The sequence below is a fragment of the Sorex fumeus genome, unplaced genomic scaffold, assembly GCF_029834395.1.
Source record: "Sorex fumeus unplaced genomic scaffold, SorFum_2.1 ptg000032l, whole genome shotgun sequence".
Taxonomy (NCBI): domain Eukaryota; kingdom Metazoa; phylum Chordata; class Mammalia; order Eulipotyphla; family Soricidae; genus Sorex; species Sorex fumeus.
The window spans coordinates 11,126,580-11,151,131 of NW_026606089.1; the positions used below are offsets into that span (position 1 = coordinate 11,126,580).

General features: G+C 53.2%; 1 protein-coding gene across 1 annotated transcript; it reads left to right on the plus strand.

Moving 5' to 3' along the window:
* The first annotated feature begins 13 nt into the window (after positions 1-13).
* On the plus strand, positions 14-21,332 carry SF3A1 (splicing factor 3a subunit 1). Its single transcript, XM_056116524.1, has 16 exons — positions 14-197; positions 3,848-3,969; positions 9,708-9,915; positions 10,907-11,164; positions 13,507-13,581; positions 14,403-14,553; positions 14,865-15,058; positions 15,861-15,978; positions 16,425-16,610; positions 17,314-17,435; positions 17,527-17,772; positions 18,160-18,382; positions 18,835-18,989; positions 19,931-20,032; positions 20,141-20,212; positions 20,831-21,332. The coding sequence occupies exons 1-16, from the start codon at positions 135-137 to the stop codon at positions 20,930-20,932; spliced, it is 2,397 nt and encodes a 798-aa protein (XP_055972499.1). The 5' UTR covers positions 14-134; the 3' UTR covers positions 20,933-21,332.
* Positions 21,333-24,552: the final 3,220 nt, after the last annotated feature.

Consider the following 24,552-nt stretch of genomic DNA (forward strand, 5'->3'; position numbering starts at 1 on the left):
ATCCCCGCCGCGGCGGCGACGTGCTCGGCTGCCGCCATCTTGCGAGCCTGTCGTCCGGTCGGTGCCGGACGCTTCCTTGACGCAGCACCGTTGCCCGACCCGGAGGCGGACTGGCAGCCCTGAGCGTCGCGGTCATGCCGGCCGGACCCGTGCAGGCGGTGCCCCCGCCGCCGCCGGCGGCCGCCGAGCCCAAACAGGTACTGCGCCCCTGCCCCTCGCGGCCCGGCGCGCCTCCCGCCCGGCGGCCGGCCTCTCGCCTCGGCTCGGGCGGGACTGCAAGTCCCAGGGGGCCGCGCGCGGGCGGGACCGGCTCGCGTCCGGAGAGGGCCGGTCGCCGCACCGGGGACTGGGTCCGAAACGTGGGCCCTCGAACCCCGCCCCCCAGAGCTTCTCAGTCGGGGCTCGGCATTTTGAGCGAGGTCGCGGGGGGACGCGGTCGAGGTTGAGGACCGTCGGTCCGGCCCGCCCCGCGCCCCGCTGTGCACAGCGACCCCCGCTGGCCCCCGTGCCCCTGGGCCGGCTTGTGAATTCTCGGCCTCGACTCGGGGCTCGGCCCCAGCCAGCCGTCGCCCGTTACGGAATGAATGGGCCGCCAGCCCCGCCTTGGAAGGCGCCCCGCGGGGACACCGCCTTGTGCGCGAGGTTCAGCCTCCTGCCAGTTGCGCCGCGAAGTCGATTGCCACGGGCCACGCGGCCTGTCAACGGGCCTCAGGCAGCCGAGCGGGCAGTACGCGGGCGTCGCGGGTGTGACAGGCCCAGTGTGCGCGTGGCCGGTGGCCGGAGAGAACGGCGGGGGAAGGCGCAGGCCTTGCTCGCGGCCGACCCGGGTTCGATCCCTGGCACCCCGTATCGGCTCCCCAAGCTCCTCCTGGAGTGATTTCCCCAGGCACCTTCGGCTGTGCCCCCCCCCACACACACACACAAAGAAAAGTCAGATGCAAAAGAAGCAGTGACTAATGGGTAGAGAGAGATTAAGGCCGGTGAGATTCGCGGGAGTGAGAAGTAATTTGCCTTAGAACAGAGATTCCCAAACTTCTTTGGCGCTTTGTTTTCGGTTAAAAAGCGTACCCGCGCACATGCGTGTGTGTCAGTGTGTCTCTCCCCTGCTGTGTCCATCGGTCCATTCATGCCCATGTCCCATGTCTCCATCACCCCCTTAGCAATCTGCCTTCTTTTTTTTTTGTTTGTTTTCTTTTTCTTTTTCTTTTTCTTTTTTTTCTTTTTGCTTTTTGGGTCACACCCGGCGATGCACAGGGGTTACTCCTGGCTCTGCGCCCAAGGGACTATATGGGATGCTGGGAATAGAACTCGGGTTGGCCACCTGCAAGGCAAACGCCCTACCTCTGCTATGCTATCTCTCCAGCCCCTACCTTCTTTTTTCTTTTTTTTTTTTCCTTTTTGGGTCACACCTACACAGCAGAGTCTGGCAAACACCCTGTGGCGTACCCAATATGCCAAATACCAGTAACAATGATGGGTCTCATTCTCCTAAAGAGCCTTGAATATAATCTCAGGGCTAGGATGAAGGAGACGTTACTGGGGCCTGCTCGAGGCAATCGACGATTAACAGGATGATTTGTGATTGTGATTCCCTTTTGGGTCACACCTGGCGATGCACAGGGGTTATTTCTGGCTCATGCACTCAGGAATTACTCCCGGCGGTGCTCGGGGAACCATTTTGGATGCTAGGAATTGAACCCGGGTCAGTCGCATGCAAGGCAAAAGCCCTGCCAGCTGTGCTATCTCTCCAGCCCCACAATCTACCTTCTTTAAAGGAACTAAAAGTGTCCTCCAGTTGTTTCGTTTGTTTTTGTTTTGGGGCCTCACCCAGTGAGGCTGGGGGTGGGGGGATTACACCTGGCTCTGCACTCCAGGTGGTACTCCAGAGACCATGTGACTCAAACCCAGGTCGCCTGTGTGCAAAGCAAGCGCTATACCTACTGTTCTACCTCTCTGGCCTCCGACCCCATCCCCCAGTTGTATCTAAGGCCCCTACTGCTGCCTGGACCCCTCTAGCACTGCCCCAGTGCCATCTCACCCACTACTCTAGAAGGATGAATGAGAATATGTTGGGAAGGTGATTTGGGAAGGGAATCTGATAGATAAGGTTCCTGTCTTTTCCTCAAATATGTCATAATGTGTGCATAAGTATGTATTTATTTTTCCTCTTTGTTGCTGCGATGGTCAGGGATCACACGCAGGCTTTGCACACTCTAGTTGTACTGGCACACAGAGTGAGGCCCCAGGACCACCTCTCAGTCTCAGTGCTGTGGGGTGGCCCTAGGGACTGAGCTCTCGCTCATGCTTACATAACAGGTGCTTTTGCCACTTGGTTGTCCCAGCCCCCTCCACAAATAATGAAGTAGCTGTCAGTTCTCCTGGCATCTTTAACCAGGGAAGGTCACGTCCTACCAGAGGTAAATGCCAAGAAGCTGAGAGAGAATTCAGTGGCCTCTGCTCGAGGGTAAGCTGGGCTCTGTGCTCAGGGATCATTACTGGCAGGGCTTGGAGCAAAGCAAGCGCTATACCTACTGGCAAACACCCCGTGGCGTACCCAATATGCCAAATACCAGTAACAATGATGAGTCTCATTCTCCTAAAGAGCCTTGAATATAATCTCAGGGCTAGGATGAAGGAGACGTTACTGGGGCCTGCTCGAGGCAATCGACGATTAACAGGATGATTTGTGATTGTGATTCCCTTTTGGGTCACACCTGGCGATGCACAGGGGTTATTTCTGGCTCATGCACTCAAAGGGTGCAAGGGTGCCAGGGGATCAAAATCAGGTCAGCTGGGCCAGAGCATTAGTACAGTGGGTAGGATGTTTGACTTGTACGTGATGGACTCAGGTTTGATCCCTGGCATCCCATGTGGTCCCTTCAACACCACCAGGGGTAATTCCTGACTGTAGAGCCAGGAGTAACCCCTGAGCCTGAGCATCACTGGGTGTGACCCTTTAAAAAAAAAGTCAGCTGTGTGCAAGGTAGTGTACCATTGGTTCGGCCAGAGCAGAGGTTTGTTTGAAGAGTATCCCCACAGCCAGGTAACCCGGAAGGTGATACTTACATAACAGTTGATGCTGTGTATTTCTCCTGGAGTTTCACAGAGCTTTTGAGCGTTCTCCCGGGGTTACTGGGAAAGGGCATTGAGAGCCTGTTTTTTTTTTTTTTTTTTGGGTAAATTCTCAGAAGCCCTGTGCCAGGACGTCCCTGGTTGGGATGTAGGATACAGACATGGCCTTCTGGATTCCAGCACATAGGTATTTTTGTTTTGGGGAGGGCGGGGGTGCAGAACCACACCCAGTGGTACTTGGAGTCTGTTCCTGACTCTGTACCAGTCCAGATTGCCCCCTGGTGGGGCTTGGGGAACCATATGTAGTGTCGTGGATCCACTCACAGTCACATGCACACACGCTCCTTTGCCCTGCACCATCCTTCCAGTACCATCTCTTTAGCTCCTGGATGTGATTCTGTCAGCACCTCATCTCCATCTTAAGCACCTGGGCACTTGATAAAAATTCAGGTCTTTTTTTCTAGCTGGGAAGAGCCAAGGAGACTATCGTTTGGGGGACAGGGACCCCCAAACAGGGTGGTGCTCAGGATTGAACCCCAGGTTTTCAAATGCAGAGCATATACTTCATTTTTGCCCCAGGGCTGCTCTTTTCATGGGCTTCTCAGGAGAGTCTCGTGTAGGGTTAGTGCTGGTAAGGGAACCCCTCTTCCGGGTGCAAGGGTCTGAACCTGAAGAGCGTCTGTGGAAGAATGTCTAGAGTTCTCGAGGAGTTTTAGTTGTGGGCCTGCAGCTCAAACTAGCAACTTCAAACCCTTTGCTTTTCCTGTTTTCACAGCCTGCCGAAGAAGATGCCTCTTCAAAGGAGGATTCTACCCCTTCCAAGCCAGTGGTGGGGATTATTTACCCTCCTCCGGAGGTCAGGAATATTGTGGACAAGACCGCCAGCTTTGTGGCCAGGTAACCACAACTTTTGTTATGGGATAGATAACTGGTGGGTTTTAGTTCTCAAAAACATCTGAATCTGCACAAGGGTGGCAACTGGGTTTTCATTTTTGTTTTATTTTATTTTTTGGGCATGAGGGGTGTTGGGCCACAGCTGGTTGTGCTCAGGGTATCGAACCTGGGGCTGCGAGGCAAGTGCCTTCTCCACTGTGCACTCTCCCCCCTCTCCCTTCCTCTTCTCTCCCTTTCCCCCTCCTTCCCCCCTCTTCTCCCTCTCCTTCTCTCTTCCTCTCTCTCTCTCTCTCTTTCCCTCTCTCTCCCTCTCTCTCCTCTCCTCACTCTCCTCTCTCGCCTGCACTGGGGTTTTTAGAGGAAGTTGTAGGCTTAGGCCTGTAAGCTCATCTAGAATCGCAACATGCCAGTGAAGTAGGTAATGGGCAGGGGTACTACCCTCTCCTGCATAGCCTGGTAGTCGCAGATGGTGACTTACATTGGGCCCCAGAGTTCCCAGGAACCTGCTTCCAGATTGGGCTGGGAAAAGTCTTGGAAAGCAGTTTGGTCACAGGTAATATGTGTGTCTGTGTCTGAGCCCATGCCTGAGGAAGACAGAAGAGGGAGTTGGTCATATTATTGTGCAAGGACTGTGATCCTCAGAGCCTCGGATACCCCATCTTCACTAGGAGTGAGGTGCCAGTGTAGGAGCTCTGGGACAGGAGCTGACCCAACCACAGCCAGGGCCACCATGCAGGTGCTTACCAGCTTCTCAGCTGACTAGAAAATCAATCTTAGCACCTTGACTTCCTTGGATGAGATAGTCTGTCATTTGTTTTGATGGTGCCAGGATCATAACTAGGACCTCATTCCTTAAAGGCTTGTCCTCTGTCACTGAGCTACATCTTTGGCCCTGCAGATGGGATAGTCTTCATGACCACATTTCAGCCAAAGACTAAGGGCCAAAATGGTAGTACAGGGGGTAGGGCATTTGCTTTGCACGCAGCCGACCTGGGTTTGATCTCCAGCATCCCATATGGTCCTCCGAGCACCACCAGAGTAATTCCTGAGCACAGAGCCAGGAGGAAACCCTGAGCATCACCTGGTGTGGCCTCAAAACAAAAGGCTAACATAGTCCCTAGGTTAGGGTATATAAATACATAAAGTGTTCTTTTTGCAACTAGTAATCCTATCTGGCCTATAGACCTTTTGTATGTCCTCAGAATTTTTGGGGGGTGTGGGGAGAACATACCAAGTGGTCCTTGGGGGTTACTCGGGGATCACTCCTAGTGGGTTTAGAGCACCACGAACCTGGGTTGGCTGTGTGCAAGTCAAACACCCTTTCTGCTGTACTATTGTTCCGACCTTTTTCCTCACAATATTTGTAAATTTTATTTGGGTGGTGGCGAGTTTGGGGAATACTGTGGTGCTCGGGGGCTTCTCCCAGTTCTGTATTCTTGGATTGTTCTGGTGATGCTCTGGGGAACATGGACAGTGCAAGGAATTGAACCAGGGTTGGCCATGTGCTAGGCAAGTGCCTTAAGCCCTGTACTGTCTCTCTGGCACCACACTTTTGTTTAACAAGTTGAACTAGTAGCTACCAGATATAAGTGAGCTTGCACAATAAGTCTGGGTTTCTGACTTCTCTTGACCAACTGAACAATTCCCTCCGTGAAGCAGGAGCTGCCCTTACCCTAGGCTTCCTCCAGGCCATACTGACTCCTTGAGGCAACTTTCTCTCCTAATCCACTTAACAGTTGTTTCCTTCCTTCCCTTTTGTCTCATAAAACAAAACTTAGGAAGTGGTTACTCTGGTTGGTGTCTCACTATGTTGGTTCGAGACTCCTCCGCCTCCTCATTCAGAGTCTAGCTCACCTAGGTATTGATTTTACTCCTCTGGGCTTTTGTTTGTCATTTCATTATTTTGGGGTGACACGCAGGATTGCTCAGGGTTACTCCTGGCAGACTTGAGAGACCATTGGGATGCCGGGTCATCTCTGTGTAAGTCAGGTGCTCTCTCTGCTGTACTACCTCTCCGCTCCCATTTCTGGCCTCACCTGCCCCCCCACACACACACATTTTATTTAGGCACCATGGCTTACAAAGTTGTCATGATAATTTGTTACAGGCATTCAGTATTCCAACAGCAATCCCATCACCACTGTCCCCTTCTCTTCACCTCTGGGCTTTTTGATTGTAGTTTTTGAATCATACCTGGCAAGCTCAGGCTCCTGACTCTGTTCAGGGATCACTCCTAGCTCAGGATCATATGCTGTGCCAGGTATTGAACCCCAGCCAGTTATCTGTAAAATGAACTCTCTGCCCACTATACTATCTCTGTGACCCCTGCTCTGGACTGTTCAAAGGTTATCAGGCCGTGCTGTTTGAGGGTCCCAGGTTGTGCTTCACATAGATGTTTGTTTTATAGAAATGTTCTTGCTTCCCCTCTCCCCACCCTCAGAAAAAATACGAAAAGGGTGTTGGGGGGAAGTAGCGTCACAAGCTGCCGACCAGAATAGATCCTACCAGCTGTTTTCACTTTTTCCTGTTTCCTTCGGGCCTTGGCATCCTATTTTAGAGCCAGGGGATACTAGCAGGGATGCTTTCACATCCTGCTTTTCTCTTTCACGCCGTGTGGTAAGCGTTTTCCCCTGTTCCCTAGTGCTTAGTGCTCCTCCAGCGAGAGGATGCGCCCGGAGGAGGTGAAGGGCCTTCTTCCTTCCCCCAGATATCTCTGCTGGACTTTCCTTTGAGGGTGTTCCCGCCACTTCAGTTTGGCAAATGAAGACATGGGCGAGTATGAGTATGTTCTTCGCATTTCAGATGATCGCCTCAGAAGGAAATTCTGTGTGGCATTTTACTAGCTGAAGAGCCAAGTACTTTTCCAATGATTCTATGCCAGCTTCTGCTGCCACTGAAATAAGAGTTTATCCAAACCCTTGAAAATAAATTTGGGGGCTGGAGCGATAGTACAGCAGGTAGGGCATTTGCCTTGCACTCAGCCAATTCAGGTTCAATCCCCGGCATCCCATATGGTCCCCCAGGCACCACCAGGAGTAATTCCTGAGTGCAGAGCCAGTAGTACATCCTGAGCATTGTTTGTTGGGTGTGACCCAGAAAAAGAGAGGGAAAAAAAAGAAAAAAATTATAGGGCTTGAGTGACAGTACAGTGGGTAGGGTGTTTGCCTTGCATATGGCTGACTCTAGCAATCCCTGGCACCACATACGGTCCCCTGAGCACTGCCGAGTATGGCCTAGTGTAGGGGCTGGAGAGATGGGGTAGGAGATAATGTCCTTGACTTCCATCTGCTGACTTCATCCACTTTGATCCCTGGCACTGCATATGGCCCCCTTGAGCACTGCCAGGCATCATTTTTGAGCATAGAGCCAGAAAAATTCCCTGAGCACTGTGAGTGGGACTGAAAAAAAGAGAGGCTTATATGTCTACGTTTGTAGGTTTTGTTTTTGTTTTTTTCTTTTTTTTTTTTTTAATTTTGGGTCACACCCAGTGATGCTCGGGACTTATTTCTGGCTCTGCTCAGGGATCACTCCTGATACGGCTCAGGGGACCGTATGAAATGGCAAACCTGGGTTGGCTGCATACAGAGCAAGCACTTTGTACTCTTGCTTGGGCCTCTCTATTTGTGACCACGATGATCGCCCTTATGGACACATGTAAAATCCACGCTAGATGGTGCTCAGGGTTTACTCCTGGCCCCGAGCCATACGGGGTTCCAGGAATTGGATGCAGGTTGGCCACGTGCAAGGAATATACCCTCCCTCCTATACTATCTCTCTGACCCTGCAAGCTTTGTGTTGCAGTGAAGGCCTGGGCTAGCGTCTCTCTAGGATGAAGCAAATGATGAGGAAGGACCCTCTGCTTCACTTCTGTCCAGTTCACTCTTGGATAGAGTAGGTAGTAAAAATCTGCAACCAAGTGGATTTCCTAAAGGAGACTGTTTTTGCTAGATTAGGTCTTGTCTTCTCTCTATTTTCCTGACAGGGAACTGAAGTTGAAATTACTGTTGAAATGTTCCAGCAGCTGGGTTGAGTCAGAGTCATGTCTTTTTCCTGCTGAAAATCGACTCCTTGTGTTCAAGCATATAATTCTAAAGTTAGCACAAAGCTGATTTAGTGCAGTGACGTCACTCGGAATGAAGCCGCCTGCCTTCTCGCTGTATTTTAACTTTCAGATTGTTCCCAGATGTGGGGCAAGATTGTGGCATGTGAGGCAGCAGTAGAGGAGACCACCAGAGTCCCCTTTCCCAGCACTGTGTGTCAGCTCTGGGCGTGTGTGGCAGCCTAGTTTAGCAGTGTGGAAGCGTGCATTCCCTCGCCTTCTGGAAGGCGGGGGAAGGAGGGCTGCCATTCCGAGCCTGGGGTGAAGTAGGCAGCTTTCAGGGGCAGGCAGACTGAGGCCTCCTGGTGTTAGTCACATGACAGAGTGTGACCAGAACTTGCTGAGGAGCTCACCTGGGTGTCAGAAGCCCAGATATTGGTGGTGTTAATCTGGTGATGATTAAGCTGATGATGCCAGAGTGTGAAAGCCAAGGAGAGCGCAGAAGTCTGGCAGGTGTCAACTCTGAGGTGCTCCTTGGGGGTGTCGGGGCAGCTCTGAGGGCGGGGGTCTGGTTAAAGAAGAGACAACGCTGCAGGCCCCCCCGCCCCCCCCACACACACACACCTCGATGGCCCCTCTTGCCTTCACAGACCGTGGGGATGCCTTTACCACTGCTCCAGTATTTGGTCTTCCCAACTTTTGACTAAGGGAGCTGGCCTCAATCTTGAGCCAAAATACTTTTTGGGGTGGTGTGGGAGGCTGGAGTTGGTTTACACCTAGTGATGCTCAGGGGTTGTTCCTGGCTCTGCACTCAAAATTTGAATCCAGGCGGGCAACAATGCCAGACAGGGGCCCTACCCACTCTACTGTCTCTCAGGCCCCTTGAACTAAACTTTTAACAGTATTACTTTAATGGCTGTCTTATGCCACTATTTTTCCTTTAAAACTTGGACTGGAGAGGTGGTCCAAAGGTTAAAGGAGCTTGCCTTACATGCAGTCAACCTCGGGTCTATCACCTGCACTGCCAAGAGTGATCCCTGAGCACAGAATCAGGAAGGAGTAAGCCCTGAACTGAGGGAGGAGGAAAGAACCGTGGGGCGATGACTGGTGCAGATGGGGTTTTGGTTTTGTTTGGGGGCTGTACCTGCCAGTGCTCAAGTCTTACTCCTGGCTCTGCAGAGATTAATCCTGGCAGTGCTTGGGGACCATATGGAGTGCCGGGCATCAAACCAGATCTGCTGCTTGCAAGCCAAGTGTCCTGTCCGCTGCGCTCTCTTTCCAGCCAGTGCAGATGGTTTTGGAAAGAACAAACTAGAATGCAATGTAAACCCAGCAGAATTTATACCCAGCTGCTTGATTGACAGGCCTGAGGTTGGGGAGATGCTCTAAGGGTGGGGGTACATGGTTTGCTTCTTGGGAGTCCCAGGTTTGATCTCTGGCACTCACTGCATGGTATCCGAGCACTGCTGGGTGTTCTCCAAAAAACAGACTGAAGAAAGAAAGACAGGTCTGGGAGCGGGAGGGATTGAGCACGTCTGTGCCCGCTTGAGTGAGGCAGGTGACCCTGGCTGCTGATGCTCCTGGACTCCAGGAGGCCCTGCCGTGCTGGTGACAGACTGTTTTGATGGGTAGTGCCTCCAGGCAGTATTGGGTGGGGATTTAAATTAGCAGCTGTTCACTGCCACCCATTTCCTTTTTCCAGAAACGGACCTGAATTTGAAGCCCGGATCCGACAGAATGAGATCAACAACCCCAAGTTCAACTTCCTGAACCCCAATGATCCTTACCATGCCTACTACCGCCACAAGGTCAGCGAGTTCAAGGAGGGGAAGGCTCAGGAGCCCTCGGCCGCCATCCCGAAGGTTATGCAGCAGCAGCAGCAGGCCGCGCAGCAGCAGCTCCCCCAGAAGGTGAGCGCCAGCGCCCGGCTGTGTCAGGGAAGTGCAGGGCCGCAGGGCAGATCGCACCGCTTCTCCGGGAGCACTGTGGAACCTGAAGCTCAGACCGCACCATCCCCAGTGACCTGTGCTTGATGCTTTAGTGCCTTGCTTCAGTGAGCCCCCTGGGGGCTGCCCAAGCAGACCCACAGAGTAACCAGTTCACTGTTGAGGAATCTGAGGGTCTGGCATGAGTGGTTGAGCCTGCAGCGGAGGGAGCTGTAACTTGCCCTGACCTCTGTGGCATGGGAAGGGGGCAGTTCCAAGATATGCTGTGGGCCCGTGTTCCCCCTATTCCTTTGGTTTTACCCTCCCTGGTCTCCTCTGTCTTGCTGGCCTTCTCTTCCCCACCTTTAGGCTGGGCCAGAACCTTCGTGACTCAGGGCTAGGATTGTTATTGACAGCAGAAAGGCCAGCACACGTACGTTGCCTTCTGTCTAGACCTGAACCAGTCATGTTTTATTTTGCCCCACTCCCCCTTATGGGACCTTTGCTGGGAGGTCAGATGGGAGGGCAAGGCTGGAATAGACCTTGCCTCGTGGAGAGGATTCACATTATCTGTTCTGGCCACAGCGTGGTCTGCAGGGAGGCCCGTGAGGAAATAACTGTGGAGCTGCCCTGTCTGTGGGACCCTTCTGTATTTGTGGGAGTTACTGTGTCCTTCGTTCCCTTTGGATAGGATTTAAATGGCCATGGTCCTGTTCGATCTTCTGCCAGCCACTTCTGGCCCAGTGTCAGCATAAGAACAAGCACAAAGGGCAGGAGTCCAGAGCCATTCATGTTGCTGAGGCCTCTGTTGGCCAGGAAACTGGCACTGCCGCGTATTAGGATTCTCTCCCACCAGATGCACGTGGGGTTCACATGCTGAGCAGAATAGTAGGCACCGTCCCACCCGGGATGCATCCCTCCTCTTAGCCCACCTAGCCCTAGGCCGCTCTCTTCATACTCCTCTGCGTTTTCTTAGGTCCAGGCCCAGGTGATCCAAGAGACCATCGTGCCCAAAGAGCCCCCTCCAGAGTTTGAGTTCATCGCAGACCCCCCCTCCATCTCTGCCTTCGACTTGGATGTGGTCAAGCTCACAGCTCAGTTTGTGGCCCGGAATGGGCGCCAGTTCCTGACCCAGCTGATGCAGAAAGAGCAGCGCAACTACCAGTTCGACTTCCTCCGCCCCCAGCACAGCCTTTTCAACTACTTCACCAAGCTGGTAGAACAGTATACCAAGGTACCTGGGCCTGTGGGCCGGGCCCGGGAAGGGAGGCGTCTTACTCCGTATACTCCATCCACCTCACGTTTACAGGGACACCACAGATGTTAAACATTTCAGTTTTGGGCCAGAGAAATACCAAAGGGCTTAAGGTGCTGGGACCGGAGCCATAGTTCAGTGGATAGGGCTCTTGCCTTGTATGCATCCAACTCAGGTTCGATCCCTGGCAACCCCATATGGTTCTCCGAATATACCAAGAATGATCCCTGAGTGCAGAGCCAGTAGTAACCCCTGAGCACTGCTGAGTGTGGCTCAAAAACAAACCAAAAAAGGGCATAAGGCGCTTGCCTTGCATTTGGCCAACCTGGATTTGATGCCAGCACCACACATGGTTCCTATGAGCCCTCTCAGGAGTGATCCCTGAGCACAGAGACGGATAAGCACAGAGCGCCCATGTGTGGCCCCCCAAACAAAAAAATATTCCAGTTCAGAGCTAGAGAATAGATCAGAGAACTGGAATGTATGCTTTACATGGCACAGCGGGTAGCGTGTTTGCCTTGCCGACTGGGCTGACCTGAGTTCGATTCCTCCGCCCCTCTCGGAGAGCCCGGCAGGCTACCGAGAGTATCTCGCCCGCACGGCAGAGCCTGGCAAGCTCCCCGTGACGTATTCGATATGCCAAACACAGTAACAACAGGCCTCATAATGCAGATGTTACTGGGCCCGCTCGAGCAAATCGATGAACCACGGGAGGATAGTGACAGTGACAGTGAGTCCCACTAGGTGTGGCCTCAAACCCCTGCTCACCCCACTCCCACACACACCACCAAAAAATGTCCAGTTGAATATGAGAATAAGCAAGTCCTTAATATTTATTGCCTCTTGTTACTTAATTTATTCTCACAAGAACACAGGAAAGAGGTGACTTTGCCTCATTTGTAAGAGCAAAAACGGGCTGAGAGAGGTGAGGATTCCTATTATTTTAGTCTTTTCTCTCTCTCTCCCCCTCTCCCTCTCTATCACTTCTCCCTCCCTCCCTTCCTCCCTCCCTCCCTCTTTCTCTCTTTCTCTCTCTGTCTCTCTCCCCCCTCCCTTCTCTCTCTCTCTCTCTCTCTTTCTCTCTCTCACACACACACACACAGAGCTAGGCCTAGGGGTTGCTTCTGGCTCTGCTCTCAGGGATCTCTCCAGGCAGGGCTTTGGGGGATCATATAGAGAGCTGGGTATCACGCCCAGGTTGGGCATGTGCCTCGTGCAAGGCAAACGCCCTACCTGCTGTAGTATTGCTCTGGCCCCTCACAGTATCAATTTTATGTGGACTCGAGTACATGTCCCTAAAGAAACTGCTTTGAGGGTAAAGCTACCCCAACATCTTTTTCTTTTGTTACTTTCCCTTTTTCCCCCTTGAGTAACAGGCAGTACTCTTAACTTAAAGATGCTGGTGACTATCTCTGGTCATGAAGAAACTCTTAGAATGGGTAGATTCCTGGGAAGGGGTACAAAGAGTATGAGACAGAGCCAGAGCGATAGTAGAGCGGATGTGACATTTGCTTGCATGACTTGTGCCGTAAGGCCCAGCATTTGATCTCCAGCATAGCAGAAAATACAAACTGGGTTAAGAGCAGAGAACAGTGATCTAGGGAGGTGGGATTGGTAAGCTGTGCCCTTAAATAGATGATCAGGGGAAGCCTAGTAATGCATACCAAAGGATGGAGCACTTTCTCCCCAGAGAACAGCGTGATGTAGGGGCTGGACAGGCTACCACTGGTCTTGTTAATAAGCGGGTGATTGAAATTTTGGTATGCTAGGGATTGAACCCTTGATCCCTGATAGTGTTGAACACCAGCACAGGGCATGGGAGATAGCTCAGTGGAGGAAGCCCCAAGTTTGATCCCCAGAACCACATGCTTCCCAAACACAGGCACGGCTGGTGTGCCCTCTGAACAGACCCATCAGGGCTGGAGCGAGGAGATAGCAGGTAGGGCGCTTACCTTGCACACGGCCAACCTGAGTTTGATTCCCCAGCACCACATATGATCCCTGTGAGCAACTCCAGGTGATCCCGAAGCACAGAGCCAGGATCAGCCCTGTGTACTGCTGAGTGTGGCCAGCACTTTTCGTCTTCGTTCTCTGTGCTTGGTTTTGTGCACTTTCCTCCTAATCCTCTCAGAAGCCTTAAGGTTGTGTGATACCAACTTTAGTGGTGTCAGCATTGGTATAAGGAAACCAGGTTAGGGAGGTTTAAGGAACTCCCCCAGATTCAAGCCAACTGGAGCTGGGACCTAGATCTCGTGCTTTCTCACAGTCCCTGATAGCTCTGGAACTGCACTGACCACATCTCTGACTCACCTGTGTTTCAGATCTTGATCCCACCCAAAGGTTTATTTACAAAGCTCAAGAAAGAGGCGGAGAACCCCCGAGAAGTTCTCGATCAGGTAAGCTCAATTTCTCCAACCAGTTCTTGTTGGTACAAATTATGTGAGTTGGTTTTTGGTGGGTTTTTTGTTTGTTCTGTTTGGCTTTTGCACCACACCCGGCGTTGCTCTGGGGCACTCCTGACTCTGCACTCAGGAATCAGTTTTGGTAAATTCAGGGGACCATGGGATGCTGGGGATTGAACCTGGCTAGAGTGTGTGTGCGGCAAATGCCCTACCCAGTGTCCTTTCGCCCCAGCTTCCATTCCGTGAGTTTTCTTTCAAGTTTGGAGATAGCCTGGCCTGGCTGGGTCACAGGCAGAGGAGAAACAATGGGAACAGAGCCTTGTAGCTTGACCAGAGGATCTGCTGCCTCTGCTCCCCAACACATTGTCCTTCGATTTTACTTCTGGCTTCCTGGGCTCTCCGTCTTCCCCACCCTCCCTGGAAGCCAGTCCCTGCAGAGCGCTGCCCTTTGAAGCGCCACGTTCTCAGTTTCCCGGGGTGGCTCTGTGAGGCCCCTCTCAGTCTGCGGCATTTGGCTATTCAGCCGACTTCTGGAGGGAACACGGCTCCTTCCAGCTCTAGCAGAGAGCGCTGTGGTTAGAACAGATGACTGCCCTTGGGGCCCAGATGGAGGTGTCTGGTGTGTATAGTTTTCTTACTGTCCAAACTCTGGGCCTGCCTGGAAGTGGATGCACCCGCCACAGTTCGTGTGTGCAGAGTAGTCTCTGGTCTGCCAGCGGCACTAGCGTCAAGAGCTGGCCTCGGAGGGACACGCCTCCCTGGGAGCTGAGCCCAACTGGGTGTGTGTGGCACCTTGCTGCTCTCCATCCCCACAGGTGTGCTACCGAGTGGAGTGGGCCAAGTTCCAGGAGCGTGAGAGGAAGAAGGAAGAGGAGGAGAAGGAGAAGGAGCGGGTGGCCTATGCACAGATTGACTGGCACGATTTTGTGGTGGTCGAAACGGTGGATTTCCAACCCAATGAGCAAGGTAGGTCAGTGAGGAGAAGTGACTCTGGATGGGGAAGAGGAGCTTGGGGCCATCTCGGGAGCCCTCATACAGAGAGTTTGGAGGGACCAGCAGCACCCCCCCAGAGGGCTCTGTTGGGGCCTTGGCCCTCTCTGCTGCCAGCTCTTACCGTACTGCTCCGCTTAAACCCAATTTGACCAGTGTGTGTTGTGCAGACCCCAGGTGTGCAGTCGGCCAGCCTCGGCCCTGGGGAGAGTCACCACCGCTGAGGACAGGTGGCCCAGGTCCAGGTGTCTGGGGCATCCCTCTGACTCTGGCTCCCCCTCTGCCAGGGAACTTCCCGCCCCCCACCACCCCAGAGGAGCTCGGGGCACGAATCCTCATTCAGGAGCGCTACGAGAAGTTTGGGGAGAGTGAAGAGGTTGAGATGGAGGTTGAGTCTGATGAGGAAGATGAGAAACAGGAGAAGACCGAGGAGCCGCCTTCTCAGCTGGACCAGGACACCCAAGTCCAAGACATGGACGAGGTATGCTGTCGCGAGGCTCGCTGGGAGGACCGTTTCCGCAGGAACAGGCCTCCGGAGATGGAGCCTGGCGAGGGGACGTGGGCCCCAGACGAGGCTATTCTGGCTGAGCCGCTGCCCGAGCCCCAGGAGCACAGAGCCTCTGCCCAGCTCTGGCAACAAAGCTGCATTCATAGATGAGGCTCTGAGGGCTGGGCACTCCCCGTCTGCCTAGAGGCCCTGTCCCCACTGCCTCCACACCAGCTCTCGGTGAGGGATCCCCTGCACCACAGACAGGCTTGGGTGCATTTCATCTTCATCCGAAGGATCCTTCGGCACTTCCCAGAGCTGTCCTGAGGGCTGCCTGTGCCTCCCTCAGGCCACCTCTTACCTCCTTTTTCCATGCCCTCCGTGCCGGCCTGGCATCTCCAGAGCCAAGTTGCTTTCCTCCCCTTGGAAAGAATTTGTGTACCGCCCGAGAAGAAAGGGCCCCTGTGTCTGTGGGAATTGACTTTTTCTCTTCCTCCCAGCAGCACTGGTGAGCAGCTTCCATTGAGTGCCGCCTTGCCCCCTACCCCACTCCCCAGTGTGGTCAGCGCCCTTGGCCTCCTGGGACTGCCCAGTGCCAGCTGCTGGAAATGCCTGGGCGGAGTGTTCACACCACAGCCCCCGGAGCTCCCATTCATGCTGTGAGGAAACGGCTTGGCCAGCTGCCGGCTGGCCTCAGCCGCCCTGGGAGGCTTAGCACATGCACTCTGGCTGGCAGGGACCTGGGCTCCTTGCCTCTCGGAGTTCTTTGAGTCCTGCCACTGCGGTTGCTTTGCAGGGTTCAGATGATGAAGACGAAGGGCAGAAAGTGCCCCCACCGCCAGACACACCCATGCCTCCGCCTCTGCCCCCAACTCCAGACCAGGTCATTGTCAGGAAGGACTATGACCCCAAAGGTAAGGCATGCCTTCCTGCCTGTCCTCTGATTTGCTTCTCCAGTGGCTTCTAGCAGTTGCCCAGGAAGGCACCTGTGCCCCTATGTCACGCCTCGGTGAGGAATGGGACTCCGCTTCCTCTGTTGTTTTGGTGCCTTGTATTTTGTCAGGGACTGCAAGACCCTTCAGATGTGTGGTGAGGGCCAAAGGATAATACTGGGGAGAAGGTGCTTGCCTTGCATGTGGCCTGCCCCAATTCCATTTCCCAGCATTGCATATGGTCCCCTAAGCACCACTAGGGGTCACACCCGAGCCAGGAATAGGTCCTGAGCACTGCCGGGTGTGCATATCACCTCACCAACACCACCGTCCCCCAAAAAAGATGTGATGGACGAATGATGTGTGAAATCACCTTCTTTTAACCAGACTGCCATCTGGTATTCTCACTCAAACATGTTTCCTTTTAGCCTCCAAGCCCCTGCCTCCAGCCCCAGCTCCAGATGAGTATCTGGTGTCCCCCATCACCGGGGAAAAGATCCCTGCCAGCAAAATGCAGGAACACATGCGCATTGGGCTTCTCGACCCCCGCTGGCTAGAGCAGCGAGATCGCTCCATCCGCGAGAAGCAGAGTGACGATGAGGTGTATGCACCAGGTGAGGCGCCCCCCCCCCCCCCCATATTCCCCCCTATCCCCATCCCTCCCATCCTGACTGGGAATTGCCTAGAGACGGGCACCATGTTTGACGCAAATGTAGGAAGCAACAGTTGAGCTTCACAGACGCTGCTGAGGATAGGTAGAGCCCATCCTACCTATCCCTCTTGATAGGGAGCAAGAGCGCCCCCCACTTCTCACAAGGACTCCCTAAAAAGACAGTTAAGGCAGAGAGATAGTAAGGAGTCTTACACGAGGCTGACCTGGTTTTAATCCCATCGGTGACACCACCTGTGAGCATAGAGCCGAGATAAGCCCTGAGCATAGTCTGGTGGACTGGTCACAGGCTCCAGGGCCTCTCACAGATCTGGTTCTGGCCCAAGGAGTGCTTGTTTCAGACATGGCTACCTGTGCCTGTGCTGACCAGGTGAGAAGTAGCAGGAGAGGAGAATGCTGAACAAGAGATGTCCCAGCTCTGCACTTGGGTCTTGTGGCCTTGGCCTCTTGTTGGCGTTTCTGACTCACTGTCCTAAGCGGAGAGATGGGACATGCTCCCATACCCAGGCTCAGTGCAGATTGGATGACCTCCTGGAACCCGTGGTCAGCCTGATGCCACAGACATGCCTCCTGCAAATCAGCAAAGACTCTGGCACTTTCTTAGTTTCCCCATCTGCACTGTGCCTCTATCCTCTGATCCTCCCCAGGTCTGGATATTGAGAGTAGCTTGAAGCAGTTGGCTGAGCGTCGTACCGACATCTTCGGTGTGGAAGAAACTGCCATTGGTAAGAAGATTGGCGAAGAGGAGATCCAGAAGCCCGAAGAAAAGGTGAAGTGCTGGTAGAACTTAGTACCCCCCATCCTGATGCCTCAGAGTTCCAGGACCTGTGACAAATGTCAGCTTGGCTTCCATTTTGCAGGTGACCTGGGATGGCCACTCCGGCAGCATGGCCCGTACCCAGCAGGCTGCCCAGGCCAATATCACCCTCCAGGAGCAGATCGAGGCCATCCACAAGGCCAAAGGCCTGGTGCCAGAAGATGACACCAAAGAGAAGATCGGCCCCAGCAAGCCCAATGAAATCCCCCAGCAGCCTCCCCCGCCGTCTTCCGCTACCAACATCCCCAGCTCGGCCCCACCCATCACCTCGGTGCCCCGGCCGCCCGCAGTAAGCCAGACCCCCTTCTTGCCCATTCTCTAGAAGTTGAGTGAGAAAGACCCCTCTCACTGAAAGTGGGGACCTCTCGCCACAACCTCTGGTTGTCTGGAAGGAATGGAACTGGTCAGGGGGCAGTTGACAGCTGTGAGAAGCAGGCTTGGGGCAGAAAGGGGATAGAACTCAGTTTGTGAGGTCTGCTGGCCCAACTCCTCGGTGGCTCTCAGCATCTGCCACTAGCCACCAGCCAAGTCCTAGGAGCGTTGCTTTGGGCAGTTGTCTGTGGGACAGACTTGCCGCCCCAGGGCGTGAGTTGGGGCACCCCACTTGGGTCCACCGGAAGCCGCTGGCGGCGGCGTGTGCTTTTGAGCTCTGACTTTGGTTTTCTCTGCTCTCCAGGTCTCTCCCCTGCAGATGCCGCCTCCTGTTCGTACCACAGTCGTGTCTGCAGTGCCTGTCATGCCTCGGCCCCCGATGGCCTCTGTGGTCCGATTGCCCCCAGGCTCGGTGATCGCCCCCATGCCGCCCATCATCCATGCACCCAGGATCAATGTGGTACCCATGCCGCCCTCGGCACCTCCCATCATGGCACCTCGCCCACCTCCCATGATCGTGCCAACAGGTCAGTCCACCGTGCTGCTTGGTTTGGGGGCATCCAGGCTGAACAGTGAATGATGGCAGTGCTGCCTCTTCCTGCAGAGAAGGGGTCAACCCAGAGGAGGGCCTTAGCGTCCCCATGTGAGAATTGGGGGTGCGGGGAGTCGGGCGGGGGCACAGTTCTGAGGTGAGATGGGAGGCCATTATGTCAGAGCCAGAGTGTCTGTACCCAGAGTGCTGAAACCCTGAGAGATGCTTCTAGTCCATCCCTGTCCTCCTCCAGTCTCCAGTGTGGGCAGCCTCCCAGGTGCCCTTGCCAGGGAACCTGCTGTGGCTGCCAGGCTCAGCCCGGAGCGGCACTTCACGCCTCTGGCTGAGAAACAGGAAACCTTGGCACCTTCCCCCACACTCCTCGCCAGTCCTGGGTACCGGTCCCTTCTCCAACCTGCAAACCTCTGCTTGTTCCTATACTTGCAGCCTTCGTGCCTGCTCCACCCGTGGCCCCTGTCCCTGCCCCAGCCCCGATGCCCCCTGTCCACCCGCCACCTCCCATGGAAGATGAACCGACCTCCAAGAAGCTGAAGACGGAGGACAGCCTCATGCCCGAGGAGGAGTTCCTGCGCAGAAATAAGGTGGGGCCTGGGGTATCTGGATAGGGAGATGGGGGTGTTGGGATCCTCTCTTGCCCATGTCATGCCTCCCTGACCCACTCTGCTCTTTTCCCATGGTTTTTACTGATGGAGCCTAGGTCGGAGTGGGAAGTCTGTTACCGGTTCTAAGCACCTACTAGATGTGGGGTCAGCAGTTGGAGGGGTGAACCAACGGGTAAACAGCTGCGAGCTGTCATTGTGGCCTGTCAGCTGCAGACGTTGGGGGGAGGAGGGTGCGGGGGGTTGAGGTCCCCCCCCGGGCCAAGTTCTGGATGCCTAGACTTCATTTTTCTGCCCCCCTCCACCTGCTATTGTTAGGAGGCCTGTCTATTGTGAGGTTCCTTTTAGTGTGGTAGGAATAAGGGGGGCAGGAATTTTGGTCCTGCCTAGTACCTCAGGAAGCGGGGTACTAAGTTCTGGTCCATGCCCCTGGTGCATTCCATCGAATCTCCATCTTCTTGAATGGTGGCTTCCGTTGTTCAGGTGCTGAAGCAGAGCTGCCCAAACATGACTTTATGTTGTGTCTCCAGAGTGCTCACACCAGCACGGTGTCAGGCTAATCCCTCAGGCCAAAGTGGACACCGAGGCCAACCTCCCAGCTCGTGTGCATCCCCCTGTGATGTGTCTTGGATTTGGCCCAATATTTCCAGGCTTCTACTTCAGCCCCCATCCACTTGAAAGAGCTCTCTCTGTTTTATCTGCCTTTTTAATCCCTGTTACAATGTTTATGTCCATAGCTTTGATAGGCAAAGTTACTGTACCCCACTGCCAGGCAAGTGACCATTTTCAAGGAGAGAGAGATTGTGGGCAGGGGTCCAGAGGCCAGAAGCATGACCTTGACTAGACTGAGCCAGAGATAGGGGAGAACAGTGTTTGCTTGACTCCAAAGTTCCCTAGGCTACTGGCCACCACCTGTTTTTCAGGGTCCAGTGTCCATCAAAGTCCAGGTGCCCAACATGCAGGATAAGACGGAATGGAAACTGAACGGGCAGGTGCTGGTCTTCACGCTCCCTCTCACAGACCAGGTATGCATGGCATTTGCCAGAGGGTCTCAGGTGCAGGGGGCCCTTGGGGCCAGGGGACAGTTAATCAAGTGAGGGGGGTGAGTGATTGATTTCTCTCTGATTTCACAGGTCTCTGTCATCAAGGTCAAGATTCACGAAGCCACTGGCATGCCTGCCGGGAAACAGAAGCTGCAGTATGAGGTAAGTTGGGGCAGCTGTGTCCTGGACTTGGAGTCCCCAACCCTCTCGTCCCAGGAGCTCAACTCCCCCCTGGGAACAAATGGGGCGGCTCTGGGATGTGGCCCATCTGAGAGGTGAGGCAGCTGACTGGAGGTGCTGGGGCAGGTGCCCCTGATGGTCCGGCCCTGTTCAGCCACACATCCGCATTAGGGATGGAGATCTGGGGAGAAGGGTTGGGAATGTTCGGAGAGTTGTTAGCCTGGTGGGGAGCCCACTGGGATCTTGGGGAGCCTGGCTCCAGTAGGGACATGGGTGCTAATCCAGCTCAGCCCGGTGGCTTCCTCTCCTGAGCACTGACAAGTCTCCGCTCGGGCTGCGGGTTCCTGCTGTCATATGAGATGGCTGCTACAGGCCTATGATTTGGAAATCTTAGTTCCTTGGGATTGGGCCTGGCCAGCTTTTAGGGACGAGCGTAACTTGGAGTAAAGTAAAGCATTTGGGGAGGAGTTGGAGCCCTCTAGTCTAATCCTCTAGGCCCCACTTCACTTCTCTATAAACGCCTCTGTTTGCTAAACCTCGGGGCTTGGGGACCAGTGGTCAGGACCAGGTTGCCCCTCACCCGGGCACTCTGTTTTCCAGGGCATTTTCATCAAGGATTCCAACTCGCTGGCCTACTACAACATGGCTAATGGCGCTGTCATCCACCTGGCCCTCAAGGAGAGAGGCGGGAGGAAGAAATAGAAGCGAGACCTGTCAGGTCCCAGCTGTTGCCACTGGGTCCCTCCTCTCCTCCCATCTCCTGTCCCACACCCTGGAAACTCCGCTTGCACATTTTTTCTCCCTCCTACCAAGTTTGGAAGTTGTCACTGACCTACAGTGATTCCTTGCCCGGGCCCACCCTCCCTCCTGTGATGAGCTGCGGAGCTTTCCGAGCCTCCGCCCCGTGAGCTCTGCAATCTCGCTGTGTAAGCCTCGGTCTGCAGGGGCGCCATTTCTTCAGGCAGCCTTTTAGAAGGTAGGAGACGCAGGATAGATAGCACCATAGTGCCAGGTGGTGCTTCAGTGATAGTATGTCGTAGACCTTTGTCATTAATCATTTTGTATCTTACCCTGTGCTGTCTAATAAACTTCTTGGACCCTTCTCGTGAAATTCATTGATATGCTAAGACTTGACCACCGCCCTCCCACCGCCCCAGGCTCTTGCAAAGACTACTGCGACTCTAGCGAAGTTCTTGCTGTCAAATCTGAATTTTTTTGTAGAATTCTTTTTCTTTAAAAGAATGTGAGGGGCTGGAGTAATAGTAGAGAGGGTAGAGTGTTTGCCTTGTACATGGCCCACTTGAATTTGATCCCCAGCATCACATAGCCTGTCCAGGAGTAAGCCCTGAGTACCACAGGGTGTAGCCTGAAACCAAAATAATAAATTTAAAGAGAGACCAGAGATACAGCAGATAGGGTGCTTACTTGCATGTGGCCAACCTGGGTTTGATCTCTGGCATTCCGTCTGATCACCAGGGGTAGTTTCTGAGCACAGAGCCAGGAGTAACCCCTGAGGATTGCTAGGTGTAACTCAAAAACAAAACAAAAAGGTTGAAAGACTGATGAGACAGTACCGGGGTAAGGAGAAAGCCCTGAGCAGTGCTGGGCTTGAAAGGATTGCCGTATTTTACCTTGTAATCTCATCACTGCATAGTCATTAGACTTTTAAAGTAATATCAGCACTTATTTTTTAAAGCTTCACACCTCACTTTTGCAGAAACATTTGTCATAAAATTATGCAGTGAAATGTGTGTTTTTGCTGATCTTTTAAAGCATTGAGATTCTTCAAAGACATGACCTCTTTTAAAAGGATACCTTTACGGCCTAAACTAGAGAAGATCAAGGAAGGATGGGAAGTGGTTGCTGGAGTACTGGGCAGCTGAGAGACATGTACACGTGAGACTCCGGCTAGAAGTTTCCTGTAGGTCTGGAATCATCCATCCCCGAGTCATTGCTGACCTTGGAGTGGAGCTAGGGAGATGGCTCAGAGAGGCCTGGGTTCAACCCCTAGCATCACTTGGTCTCCCCAGCTTCTGAGTGCTGTGCTAAAAATAAAAGCCAAAAGCAATCCTGGTGGGCAAAACCAGGCTCTGGATTCTGAGAAGACAGTCCAGGAGGTAAGGCTCTTGCTTGCCTTGCTTGTCCACCCAAAGATCAACTACCATCAGGGAATCACCCCTGAGCTCAAGACCAGGAATAGTCTCTTGAGCATCAATGGGGTGTTCCAAGCCCCTCTCCTCACAGAAAGAATCAGGCTTGTTTTGTTACCAGCAATGCACAGGGACTACTTCTGGCCCTATGCTCAGCTCCTAACAGTACTCAAGGGACCATGTGGTTCCCAAGATCATGCCAAGTGTGTCCTTTGAGCTCTGTCTCTCCAGCCCCTTGTTCCTTCACAGGGAAGTACATGTACTGTTGGTGTTTGGAATGGGAATGTGAGAGCCTGTTGATAACTTTTCCTGTTTCAAATCTAAAGCTGGTTACATTCTCAATATCTCACTTATAATTAGCTCCTGAGAGTTTCCTGTTTCTTCCATTTAATTTTTGAAACTATCCCATGGGAACCTGCAGGGTTCAGAGGGTCATTGCCAAAGTCACAAAACCATTATTCTAGCCACTACACTACCTTCTATCTCCTGTCCTCAGCCAAACTCAATTTTCTTTTTTTCTTTTTTTTTCTTCTTGGGTCACACCCAGCATTGCACAGAGGTTATACTCCTGGCTCATGCACTCAGGAATTACTCCTGGCGGTGCTTGGAGGACCATATGGGATGCCGGGAATCGAACCTGGGTCAGCCGCGTGCAAGGCAAACACCCTACCCGCTGTGCTATTGCTCCAGCCCCCAAACTCAATTTTCAATCCCTGCAGCCAATAGTACAGCAGGTAGGGTGTTTGCCTTGCATGAGGTCAACTCAGATTCAATCTCTGGTACCCCATATGGTCCCCCGAGCCACACCAGGAATGATCCCTGGATTTAGAGCCAAGAGTAAGTCCTGAGCACCATTGGGAGCACCAAAAAACATTTTTTCCCCCCAATTCCAGACCTAGGAAGCCCAGTAAGCTCTTACACAATTGTATGTCTCTAGCACAAAACTATGAATTCGTGATTTTATTCCTCCCTGTTTAATATTTGTTTTACAATTGCCTGATACAAGTTTGGTGTTTGTTTCTTAACAGCTTGCTGGAGCTGAAACTGGGCTTTAGGAAACGGGCGGGCTTCATGTTCTGGGGGCCTAGAGTCTGCCTACTGCCCCCCCTCCACTTCCCCCACTCTGAGAGGATGAGAATGAGGAGGCATGAGGGAGTCCCCCACTGCAAGTTCTCCTTCCCCACTGGGATTAGCTTTGGGGCTATGGGACCCAGGGCGTGGTGTCAGGTCACTCTCTCTCAGGCTCTCCCTGAAGAAGCCAGTGATCTGACACCAGGAATGCAGCTGGGCGGAAAGGGAGTGAATGGGGCCTTTGAGCCATGCTCTAGGGCACAAGCCCAGTTTCCTGGAGCTCCTGAATGAACATCTGTGTTGGCTCATACCACTCTAGAAGGCCCATTGACCAGGCGACCTTGTGACCACTCGTTGTCACAAACCCAGCCTGTAGCCCGGCGCTCGGCCTCCTTGTTGGGGCCAGCAGCATGTAGGCAGCAGCTTGCCAGTGACACAGCTCTTCCGACTCGCTTTGATCCTCTGGGGTTTAACAGGGCCCTTACTTTAAACAAGAAAGACCCAGGCAGCCAGCACTCTGGAAGGCCCACGCAGCTCATCGTCCTCCGTGCCTGGCGACCACTCTGTCCTCACCACTTCACCAGAACAAATAGGACAAAATGATCCCGTTGTGGGATTGTTGGGAAAACTCTAGGCTGGATGCTCAGAGTTGCTAGATGCAAATTACCTGAACAAAGGATTCTGGGAGTCTAGACAGTAAGGAATTTTAGTTTCAGTTGCCCCAGTGGCTTGAAATGAGCACTTGGCCTTGTAGCTCAGAGAAAGCCACTAAGTATTAAAACCGTTTGACCTTTTTTCCCCTTTATTGTTAGATTCCTGTGGTGCTGAGGATCAGACTCAGCATCTCGCACATTTAAGGCAGGCACTCTTACTAAGCAACAGACCCTTTTTACTTCTTAAAATTACATTGTGTTAGAGAATTTATGTAAAGGTTATGTTCGGTTCTTTTAGGAAATAAGCTTCAGTGGAAATCTATATAGTAATTAGAACAATTCTTGGGTAATTTTTACTTATTTCTGCACTAAAGCAAAAAGATCACTTATCAAGGGAATATATACTTGTATATGATGATATGTATACTGAGCACTACTGAGAGTGACA